The sequence below is a fragment of the Phyllobates terribilis genome, unplaced genomic scaffold, assembly GCF_046119375.1.
Source record: "Phyllobates terribilis strain yellow unplaced genomic scaffold, ASM4611937v1 Scaffold_1__5_contigs__length_1240528914, whole genome shotgun sequence".
Taxonomy (NCBI): domain Eukaryota; kingdom Metazoa; phylum Chordata; class Amphibia; order Anura; family Dendrobatidae; genus Phyllobates; species Phyllobates terribilis.
In genome coordinates, this window is record NW_027362761.1 from 52,262,611 (window position 1) to 52,275,299 (window position 12,689).

Consider the following 12,689-nt stretch of genomic DNA (forward strand, 5'->3'; position numbering starts at 1 on the left):
GAAAATTATTCTAATAAAAATCATTATTTCTAACCTTGTCAATGTCTGGACTATATTTTCTATTCATTTTGCAACTCATTTGATAATTGAAAGTGTGAGTTTTCATGGAAAACACAAAATTGTCTGGGTGACCCCAAACTTTTGAACGGTAGTGTATGTTATTTATATTGCAATCTATTGATGCATTTCTTCAGTTGATAAGAAAGTTTCCACAATATCAACTTATCTCCAGGGGCAAAACTTCGAAGGGTTGTAGGAGTTGCAGTTGCATACAGACCTTGGAGTCAGTAAGGCCCAAATTATATTTTTCACCTATATAGGAAGACCAGCACAATCAGACATGTGATAGTTGGTGGCCATGTTGAAGATTTAGCAGTGAGGCCCAAAAATTTTTAGTTATTCCAATGTTTATCAAGTAATTAAATGGTGTGCTGTCCACCTTACCCGCGTTCTAATTGAGTCATGGTTGCACATGTGGATTTCATCTCCTTTCATTTAATAAATTGACAAAAAAAACAAGCATTGTACCCGGCTATTACTAACTATCTGGCCCATAGACAGCGAAAAGAGCAGCAGGATGCAGCGCGACCACCACTATTTATATGAGAGAATACAGGAAACCTGTTCTTTTGATCGGAAGGACCCCATGACTAGACTCTTCCAGAGAAAATGAACATATAACTATTCCACACTATGACATGCTTTCATGTTAAAGGCCAAGAGATTTAAAGTTATGGGGAAGAAGAGACATGAAATTGGAGGTTTGATGTGGCATGTGTAATCTGCTACTGTACATCAAATTCTTGATGTTAGATTGAATGGTTTACCAAGTTTGATATAATGTTTTAGATCAGAAAATTGGTTGCCTCACTGCTGATGCTTTAAAGTTATGTATAAATTAAAAATACATAGCAAGAAAAAGAGATTCACCAAGAACCAGAAAAATTCAGAAATCATAGTCCACATGAGATAAAGTATATTTGAAGATGTGATAAAGATTTAAGGTAGGACAAGATAAAGGCACTTCAAAAAGAATTGTCAACTCCCAACTCTATGGGCATCAAAAAGCCTTAAATATTTTTTTCAAGATAACAGTTTATGGATAGAGTGTAATTTACTGATTCTTTGGGGTCCAACTACTGAGATCGTCAGTGATCCCGAAAATAGGGCTCTTCAGGTTCAGCATGTTCACCTCCATTCAACTCTTTGTCAAGAGAGCTGCCCAGATAGGACTACTAGAAATAGAAGAACGCTGTACTCTAAGGACAAAGAATGGAGCAACAGTGCGCATGCTTGACTTCTACTCCATTAAGATGGATGGCCCACCAGCAATCAGTAACTTACTATCTCGGGAAGAAAAATCTTTTAAAGTAGGCGATAATTTATGACATTATGGTGCTCCTTGATATTGAGGATATAGTTTGAGTTGTTGGTGTTTTGTTGTATTAGGAGAGTGGAGATGACGGTAAAGGTTAGAGTGGAGGCACCCTAAGATATCAAAAAGTACAATAGAAATCAAGCAAAAGGTAAAGGTTGCTCTCCACTAGGTTGTTGTAGCTATTAAAATATATTAGGACTGTAAGCCTATACATGAAGAAAGAACTTCACCTTGGAAAATAGATGTATGTCTTGTGGTTCCTTTTGGATAGGTGATTTTACCATGCTATAACTAAAGCAAAGCTACCATTACATTTTGTTCTAAACTTATATATCAATTTGTCAAAATGAACAACTATTAGGCAAGAATTATTTAAATCCTACAAAAGGCACAATTTTCACCCTAAGAATTTAAAAACTCTGTACATAGCAACACAATATATTTTCCCTATTTTTTAACCTTCAACAACCCCCTTGGCATAAATCAATGGAAATAAAAAAAAAAAATCATTTTAACCACAGTCCACTGAGTTTTAATCATTTTCTTTATCGATAGAGCCGTTTTCTAAGTGAAGGGTTTGACGAATGGTTTTATCTGAAGTCTGTTTAATGGATTCAATCCTATTTCAAGTCTCACCAGATCTCAATCAATCCATTTATCCTACTTGTTAAATAAAAGATTTGCGCTAAACATGATTTAATGTAAGCAAAAATACTGCAGTGCCCAATTTAATACTGCACCTAGAACATAAGAGCAAACAGCCATATCTATGGCACAGTGTTGTTCTACTGAAAAGAGCTGCAGTGTGTGATTGTCCAGGAAAGTGCTGGTGATCTTGGCAGAAACAAAGGTACTAATTACCACAGTGGAATAACATTTTCAAGCAAATACATCATTTTCTAAATTATCAACTAGCCGTTTAAACACAAAGATGGACTTGTATGCTGCTTTCCATTAAAACAAAAAGTGTGTAATTAAGACTTGGTTACAAAACAGTCACGTCATTATTAAATTAAAACGCATCTTACTACAGCTCAATTAAACATTTGACAGGCACTTTAAAGGGAGTAACGCATTCCACACATTCAAGGCACACATGGAATAGATCAACTATGGAGCTAGACCACCATTTGTTACGATTAATAAGCAAATGAAATGGTTATGCTGTATAAAGCAGAGAGGAAAAGAAAAAATTACTTGTACATTAAAGGATGTACATTCAAATCGCGGCGGATCAAAATGATTTATATTCTGTTGCCAGCTTTTTAAAAAAAGTAGTGCACATTCTCGACTTGAATGAGATGTTTCATGACTTCGTCCAGTATGTATAAGCCAGTTTTAAAAGTAATGCAGTCTCGACTACATTAAATCAAATTAAAAAAAAAAGCCAAATAAAACATGACATCACCTTTGGTGCATGTTTGGAAGCATTTCCAAAGTGATAAGTAGATGCAATGCAATGTGTGAATGAGAGCAAGAATTATTTTCGGACTTGATTATTGGCAAAATATTCTAAAAATATTTCCAACTTACTCAAATGTTTTGCCTCTGGCTATTCAGATGGTGACTCTGTGGTATTTTACCTTATGGTGCAGAGATATAGAGAAAAGGGGAGGAGCTTTGGGAATTGACGCATTGTACTTAAGTTTCTGACATACTGTACAGGGTTTTGATTAGGGAATGCCTGCACTTACCTCCCAAAGCTTGCTTCATAACAAAATCCATACTGATGGCTTTTGATTCCTTCCACTCAGTGTATTTTATATATTACATGCAAGAAAAGCAGGTAAACTCTTGTGTTCTAGCCTGGAATAAATGAAAACATATATACTTACATAGCTTTACATTGTCAAAAAAAAAAAAAATAATCACCTTAAAACAATCCTATGATATTGCCCTTGCTAAAATATTGCAATGCAAAAAAATATCAGCCAATGTGGGTGCAAGTTTTATACGGTGGATTTCATTTCGACATCCACCTAATAAAAACAAACATAAATTCAAGCAAAATAATGAATCAAATGGGGTCAAGAAAAAGCATCCATGGAAAATAGTAATGTCCTAGTTTGTAAATAAAGTATTAATGTCACGTCAGTGTAAAGGGTATGTAATAATATATATGTCTTTTAATGGTATTATATTGTTTTGACACTTGGAGACGTTTGCAGTCTTCAAGGTGTGTCCTATGCGTGGCATCTGGACGGGACTGTCTACATGTCTGGTGGGAAGTGTCTAAGGGACATTTGAAGGTGAGGTGTCCTGGTCTTACTTCATAAGTCCCTAGTATCTATTCATTAAAGGTGGAAAATGTTAGAATTACACCCAAACAAAAACACATTTCATGTCAATGAGGTCAAGTGCAAGTCACATTGCTAAAGCATACCACAATGCAGCTTTGGGTTTTCCTGCCGTCTTCCACGCTTCACAAATACGCACACAGAAGCAAAGTCTGACACAAATTATGATGCCTCACACTTTTCAGTCTTCTGTTTTGACAGCCAATATACCAAAATAATAAGGAACAAAACACAAAAATCACTCTTTGCAGTAGAATGTGTTCCACCTCGCCGCACAACCTAGTGGGTTGCAACAAATGATATCCCAGAGAAGTCCTACTCCTGCACTGCAGGTGATAAGAGCTGTCATTTTCTCAATGTACCACAGCCTCATGCCTCCCTCTACTGGTACTTCAAAGACTGGCACATTAGGACTCATTTCAGATCCTAAAAAAAAGCAGCTGTGATATTTAACATTGGGACCCATTTGCATTAAGAGTTGGAAATGGGCCAAAAAAAGTTAAATGTCCGTACTGCATATATGATACAGTGCCACCATATTCTTCCCATATTGCACATGCTGCCATTTCATTGTTGAAAAGAACTTCTCTATTCAGCTATAGAATACTAGAGCATTAGGTGCAGCATGCCCAGGCAGGGCTTTGCTGGTCAATAAATCCCTGCACAGTTCTCCAAGACAGCACATGCTGCAACCACAGTATTGTATTCAAGAAACAACGTCTCAGCAGAAAAGGACACAACAGGCAAACCGGGGACAGGGTCAGAAGAGATGCACACAAGCCATTCACAGGCTGTGCCTGGAATGCCATGATTAGCAGAGCTAGGAAGAAATCACCCAGGAAGCCTGCTATCACCAGCATGGATGCACTAGACCTAGTTTCAGCACCAGGAGGGATGGGACAGCTCCCTAGCACTATGCAAGCTAAGGAGTCAAGACAAATGGAAATGATCAGCCAGTACCTTGTCTTCTTCAGCAGAAAGGAGATCCTGCAGTTTGCCTGTCCTTTCAGTAACAACTCTGCACCATGGAAGGAAAAGCTCGCCCCCCTCCCCCTAGAGTATCCTTTTTTTTCTGTAGCACAGTCTCCTCCTCCCCTAGTCCATGTGTGCTCTCAACAGGAACTGCAGCCGCTGCTGAAGGGCATTTAGGGAAGAGACATGAAGTTACTGTATATCCTGCCTAATAATGACCAGATCTCACAAGGGCATATGGAGGGGATGCGATGGGGGCATGCAGCAGAAGCCTCCATACACACGGAGAGAGGCGAAGCAAGACGATGATCAATAACCTTCCCTTTTTTTTTTTTTTTCCTTCCATACATTCTCTCTTTTTTTTAATCACAGCATTTCCGGAGCATCCCACTTACATTTATTGGATCCCTCCTTCTAAGAATGTCATGAGCTAGACGATACAGTTTATTTTTCTCTTTAGAGTTAAAATACATGATGACATAATGTAGTAGAGATAAATATACCAGGGTAGGCAGGGTGTTACTCCACCTTTTCTCCGGTATAACACGGTTGTAACTGTTTCATTATTTATCCTCCTGGAGATCAGGCTGCTGAATGTACAGTTTATTTATGCAGTGCACTTTGTCAGCTTTAATTAATAGGTGAAAACTGGGCTACGTGAAGATGTTTGTCGTACCCAACCCACAATACATACAATAAGCATCTGCTGCCTCAATTAAGGAAGATCTCATTTATATTATTACTTGTCTGATGTTACGCAGGCATTATAAAAATGCCCTATAGGTGTATTTTATGCCCCATCACCTCTGAAGAACATCCATCCTATATCACTTTTTTATTCTCAGTACCCAAGTTGGTATGTGGGTGTCGTAGGTTCACTGGCATAAAAAGGAAAGTTCATGATTTATAGCACAAATCCATTAACATTCCATGGCAAAAATAAAATGTAAAATTCTGTAGTTTGAACATGAATGGTTAAAATCCCCATCATTCTAGTAGGTATTCCTCATAACAAATATGGACAGACAGTCAGACTTCATGCGCTTTATAGCTTGCCTCTTTGTTCTTTGCTGGCTCATTTTGAGCTTAGAGGCGTCTGTTGTATATGTTTGGTATCCCAAGAGGAGCATGGGCGATGATGCTCTCATAGGAAATAATATTAAAGGGGTGGTCCTTTTTTTGAACATCTTCATCATAAACCACTCTCTACGCACTGTCGCCTGGTGCAGTGATGAATCTCCACCACTGCTCCCAGTGTCCAGTATTAGCTGCGGCACTGACTTCACGTTGACAGCTCGGTAGCCATTCAGTGAGCTCAGTGGCTCTAAGGGGAGCGTTCTGTCTACATGGGCGATGATGCTCTCATAGGAAATAATATTAAAGGGGTGGTCCTTTTTTTGAACATCTTCATCACAAACCACTCTCTACGCACTGTCGCCGGGTGCAGTGATGAATCTCCACCACTGCTCCCAGTGTCCAGTATTAGCTGCGGCACTGACTTCACGTTGACAGCTCGGTAGCCATTCAGTGAGCTCAGTGGCTCTAAGGGGAGCGTTCTGTCTACATGGGCGGAGTCGCTGAGCTCATTAATTGGCAACTGTTGACGTGACGTCAACGCCGCAGCTAATATTGAGCACCAAGAGCAGCAGCAGATAGATATTCTGCACTGGACCCGGGGTTGGTGATTAAAGTGCAGTTTGTTTTTGTTATAACAAACCTTTAATGTCCTCAAGCGCTAAGTTCTAAAAGGGGTCCAGAACATTTACCTGATATTTGTGTGTGTAAGAATGTATTGTAGGCCTGGTTCTGGCTATCGTGGTGAATGAGTAAGAAAAATATAGTTGCTTATGGGTTTTTCATGTATACAATATTTTTATTTTATATATTATCCTTGAATTTAATTTCCTTTATTATAGTCGGGCACATCCCAGACCTGAGAACATAAAACATGTAATATGTAAAAAATAAAAAAAAAATCCTTATATTCACCTCACCTCTTCAGCCCCTCCGCTCCTCACCATCACCCCATCTTCTTATCACTGCCCACTCGCATTGGAATTTCTGGGCCTCAGGGCTGTAAGTTCCAGCTCAGTATGAGTGGCCCTGGAGCAGAATAATGCGACAAAGACCAAACGGGTGACAGTGAGGAGCGGAGGGGCTGGAGAGGTTAGCAGTAAGGTGAGAATAAGTATTTATTAAGGGTTCTTTACAGCTCAGAAAAAATGGCAGCCAGTGGTCATCATTTTGCTGAATCTGCACAGAAGCAAATTATAAGCCCATCATCCCATGATGTTTGGTGAATTTTTGATGTTGCAGATTTTCTGAACCCATTAAGTAAAATAGGTTACTTGCATCTTTTTTAAAAAATATGCAGCGTAAATAAATCATCAAAAACTCTTTGTGGGAACATAGTCTAAGGCTATGTGCCGACGATGCAGAAATGCTCCGGATTTTTCCTGAGCATTTCTGCATCTCCCTGGCAGAAAAAACGCATGCGGATTGTACATGCGGATTGTACATGCGGATTGTACATGTGGATTGTACATGTGGATTGTACATGCGTTTTTCCTACCAGGGACATGCGGAAGTGAAGCGTTCTTCACTTGCATTTCCCCATGCGGGTTGTCAAGCGCTTTCCAAGCGATTTTAGCATCACTTGGAAAGTGCTTGTCAACTTGGTCACACTATATAAATCCATGCAACCGGCATGGATTTATATAGTGTGACTGAAAGAATGGTAAAAAATAAAAAATAAATATACTTACCTTCTGATGGCCCCCGGTGTCCTTGTCTTGGCTTGCCGGCAGCTCGTGGTAGACTAAAGGACCTGCCGACGCCAGCGGTCGCGTGACCCGTCACATGACTAAATGACGTCACCGCAGGTCCTTTTAGTCTACCGTGAGCTGCCGGGAAGCCAAGACAAGGACACTGGAGGCCATTAGAAGGTAAGTATAATATTTATTTTTTATTTTATTCTTTTTTTACAGGTACTATGGTACCCAGGTCCCGAGGAGAGTCTCCTGTCCTCCACACCCGGGTACCATCCACACATTGAACGCATGGAATCCACATCTGCAGATGTAGTGATGCGGATTTCATGCGGTCCAATGCAAGTCAATGGCGACGAAAGCGCTTCGATTCCGCAAAATAATTGGTAGTGCTGCAGATTTTTCCGCAATGATAATCCGCAGCAGAAATTTCCGCAGCATGTGCACAGCACATGCGGATTATCATTGGGGAACATGGCAGACCGTCTACCAAGCGTTTAAGCATTTCTGCAGCGGAATTGCCACTGTGGAAACGCTTAAAAAATGCATAGTGGGCACACAGCCTAAGAGATCCATAGGTTGGAGATTGTGGATTTTTCCAAAGTTTGAATAGAACTAAAATTTATTCTCTCATCTCTAATGACGTACTATTGAACACTATGTCGCTCAGTTATTTAAAGTGGTTAACATTATTGCACAAGGCTTTATGACAGCGCTATTTAGACATAAAATAGCATTTTAATAACTTGCTTGGGAAAGTGATTGTAAGATTTTATGTAATGAGTAAATGTAATGCATCACAGAGATAGATGTGGTTGTGAGACCGATATGGTTTAGACATTGCTGTGAGTGCTAGATGGCAGAATTATGTGGGGGTCTTATGATTATTTATAATGACTCTGTATATTGCTTTTATTTGTTTATTACTTATTACCATTCAGTAACACTATGGTTTGGATACGCTTCTGGATCATTACCACCATGTAAAATTTGAAGACCTTACTCCCATCTCTTACATGTTTTTATAGTGAGGGTATGGATGTATAGGCACTTGTCCCCCATTAAAGCAGATACATTTTTGTAGTGATCAAATATGTCTTTCATTCAAAAGTTTGCATGAAAAAGATGTAAATCACACTAGAAGTGCGCTGGGTTTGTGCCAATGCACTTACATGAAACAGTCAAACTGCATTGCCATGCCCCCAGTCTGGGCAGGTTTTAGACAAAGAGGAGCTCTAGGCAAAAGTTTTAAGTGAGGCCCCAAGTGATCACATATTGCACCATCACACAGAAACATTTCAGTTGTATTTACATGTTGAATTCAGGCCATTAAACGAGCATGATCGACAGTACTGAAGTCGCTCTGCGCTTGTTTCCCGGCCTCTTTACACCGGCTGAGGAAGAATGATGGGGACAGAACAATCACCAATAGATCAAGCTGTCCCCATACATATCATGTTATCAGCAGCAGATATGCAGTTTCACCAGGCAATGTGCTGCTGAGAACAATGATTTTTGTTCCAGCATAAACAATCCAATCACCCAATGAATGAGAAGCATTTTGCTAGTTTAGTATAATGCACCCCATAGTCCTCTATATAGTATAATGTGGCCCATTGTCCTCCATAATGTATAGTGCACATCATATAGTATAATCCACCCCATAGTCCTCCATACAGTATAATACACTCCCCCTAGTCCTCCATATTGTATAATGCACTCCCCATAGTATATTGCATCCCCATAGTCCTCCATACAGTATAATGCACTCTACATAGTCCTCAATACAGTATAATGCAGACCCCATAGAGTATAATGCAGCAGCCATATAGAGTAAAATGTAGCCCCCCCATAAAGCAAATAATGTAGCAGCCATATAGAGTATAATGCAGCCCCCATACAGGAGTATAATGCAGCCCCCATATAGGAGAATAATACATCTCCCATATACTGTTTAATGTAGCCCCCAGTCCTCCAGTATTATGGCCTCAGTGAGTTAAAAAATAAATAGAATACTTACCTTTCTTCCTCATTCCCCGCAGCTCCGGTATCTGCAGCGTGTCGCAGTAGCTCCACTGCCCTGCACAGCGTGGCGCGATGACGTCATGACGCTGCAACAGAGGGGGAATGATGGGAGCGAGAGAGTCATCATTACTATCAACTGTATCGGCAATGCGAGGGGGGTGGGGGCGGCGCTGACATCGGGTCCCCCTGACTCATGGGCATCTTAGCGGCCGCAAGGTGTGCCGAGCAGCAGCAGGCCAGGGGCCCCTGGCAGAGTTGTGGCCCTGGGCAGATGCCTAGTCTGCCTGTCCCTAACGTTGGTCCTGCCCCATTGAACGACCAGCCCGGTTTGCATATGTCTTCTAAATTTCTAATGACTGACACTTTTTTCGCTCTGCAAAACAAAGTGTAATTTTTAATGTGGAACAAGCACCTATACAACCATACCATTGCTTCCATATGTAAAAAGGTGATGACAGGTTCCTTTAAAGGTAATTGATCTTGGGACTGTGCTGATCCCAAGGGCCAAGTTAAAGGCCATTGCAGTTGCATTGGGAGCGCAATGGAAAGTCTGAACCATGCCTTCCTGCACCACCTCCATCATCGTTACATCAAGGATAAACTTTTTCTATGTTTAGGTTTCACCCTTCTTTGGGCATTTAATGGTTTTATTTTTAATCAAAATCAGAATTTCCTTTCCCACGGTAATGAGCCGCTGCGGAACCAACATGCGGACCTACCAGCGAAATTGACATGCTGCGATCTGAAAGATTTCTAGAAATCCCATCCACTATGCTGTAACATCTGGACGCTGTGGGTTTGATGCTGCATAAACACGCAGCTGCTCCTGATCATGGGCACATACCGTCCCTTATGCTTCACTTTTCTTGGGTGCACCCCTGGTTTTGTCTAAAAAGAAAGAAAAACTGACTTACTATCACTGTACTCAGATCCACTGACGCAAAGCACAGACACTGAAATGTAGCATGCTACACTTGATACCTCTAATACAAGTTGAGGTTACCCATATATTTTCGCTTGACAGATTCAGAGACTTCCTTGAACCATAAAGAAGTCATAAAGCATGTCATATGAATAGTGTTGAGCGATACCTTCCGATATCAGGAAATATCGTATCGGATTGGATCGGGCCGATACCCAAAAAGTATCGGATATCGCCGATTCCGATACCGGAAACCAATGCAAGTCAATGGGACACAAATATCGGAATGAAAATAAACCCTTTCTTTCCTTGTAGGTTAATTCTACATGAAGTAAAACAACTAAGAATAATGTAGAATGACATGAAAAGCCGGCAATTCATCAGCGGCATTCACCGGTACCCGACAATTTACAACAGAAAGAATAGAGCTTCACACATAGATTAGGTAGATAGAACCATGTCAGTCACATATATATGAAGTACAGTGACAGTGTTGCTTACAGAACTTGTCATTTAGTGTAAAGGATTTATTTAAAAAAATATTAGTGTTTTCATGCACCGTCTCTTTAAAAAAGCCGGCCGGCAATTCAGCAGCGGTACCCGACAATTTAGAATAGAAAGAATAGAGAATCACACATAGATTAGATAGATAGAAACATGTCAGTCACATATATATGAAGTACAGTGACAGTGTTGATTACTGTACTTGTCATTTAGTGTTAAAATAAAGGATTTATTTTTAAAAAAATTAGCGTGGGGTTCCCCTTAATTTTAGGCTCTAGCGGAGGTTAAGCAGACAGCTGGGGCAAATGTTTGAAGCCTGGGAAGGGGGTAATACCCACGGAGCTTCCCAGGCTACTAATATCAGCCCCCAGCTGAATACCTAGCCTTTACTAGCTAGTAAAATTGGGGAACCCCCCCAAAAAAATAACGTGGGGTCCCCCCTAATTTAATAGCTAGCAAAGGCTAGGCAGACAGCTGGGGGCTGATTTTAATAGCCCAGGAAGGGTGCCATGAATATTGGCCCCCTCCCAGGCTAGAAACACCAGCCGTCAGCCGTCCCAGAAATGGCGCATCCATAGGATGCGCCAATTCTGGCACTTAGCCTCGCTCTTCCCACTGCCCTGTAGTGGTGGCAGTGGGGTAATAGGGCTGGGGTTGATGTCAGCTTATAATGCCAGCTGACATCAAGCCCAGGTTAGTAATGGAGAGGCGTCTATAAGACACCCCCATTACTAACCCCATAGTGAAAGTTAAAGAAAAACACAAACACCCAGAATAAAGTCCTTTAATTGAAATAAACACACAATTCTTTATTGTTCTAAATTAAACCATACTTACCATCACGCCCATTCCAGCTGAAGCCAACGATCTCCTGCAATAAAAGAAAAATAATAAACCAACCTCATCCTTACCTTTCTATGGTTCCCACGACGGCTCCAGCTCTGCTACATCGAGATGACAGGCTGGACCGCAGCAGAACGCTGCCATCCAGCCTGTCATCCCGCAGACACTGAGAAGCGCAGGCTTGCTTGCGCTCCTCAGTGTCTGGCTGTGACGGCATAAAGATGAGCCGAGGTCATGTCCAATGAACTCAGCTCACCTCATGCACGTCACTGACAGCGTGGGAAAATTCTCCTGCACTCAGCGCTTCAGCGTGAGAATTCTCCCACGCTGTCAGTGACATACATGAGGTGAGGTCATGTCCAATGAACTCAGCTCACCTCATGCACGTCACTGACAGCGTGGGAGAATTCTCCTGCACTCAGCGCTTCAGCGTGAGAATTTTCCCACGCTGTCAGTGACGTGCATGAGGTGAGCTGAGTTCATTGGACATGACCTCGGCTCATCTTTATGCCGTCACAGCCAGACACTGAGGAGTGCAAGTATGCCTGCGCTTCTCAGTGTCTGCGGGATGACAGGCTGGATGGCAGCGTTCTGCTGCGGTCCAGCCTGTAATCTCGATGTAGCAGAGCTGAAGCTGTCGTGGGAACCATGGAAAGGTAAGGATGAGGTTGCTTTATTATTTTTCTTTTATTGCACGAGATCGTTGGCTTCAGCTGGAATGGGCGTGACTGTAAGTATGGTTTAATTTAGAACAATAAAGAATTGTGTCTTTATTTCAATTAAAGGACTTTTTTCTGGGTGTTTGTGTTTTTTTTAAATACTTTACTAGAAATTCATGGCGGTCATGTCTAATATTGGCGTGACCCCATGAATTTCGGGCTTAGGGCCAGCTGATAATGCCAAGCTGGCCTTAACCCCTTTATTACCCAGTGAGCCACCGCACCAGGGCCCTGGATGAGTTGGGTACAGCGCCAGAAGAT

The 12,689-nt window shown here is 41.3% G+C and overlaps 1 protein-coding gene across 4 annotated transcripts in view; it reads right to left on the reverse strand.

Annotated features, from left to right (window-relative positions):
* CPLX1 (complexin 1) overlaps positions 1-4,952 on the reverse strand; it is a 291,961-nt gene extending 287,009 nt beyond the window's left edge. Inside the window, exons 1-2 of one of the 4 annotated variants that reach the window (XM_073662039.1) lie at positions 4,636-4,942; positions 3,073-3,184 (exon numbers count right to left, since the gene is read on the reverse strand). In XM_073662039.1, the coding sequence (XP_073518140.1) occupies positions 3,073-3,103 (31 nt within the window). In that variant the 5' untranslated portion in view covers positions 3,104-3,184; positions 4,636-4,942. The other 3 variants (XM_073662049.1, XM_073662067.1, XM_073662057.1) reach the window with 3 other exon arrangements.
* Between the last annotated feature and the right edge of the window lie 7,737 nt (positions 4,953-12,689).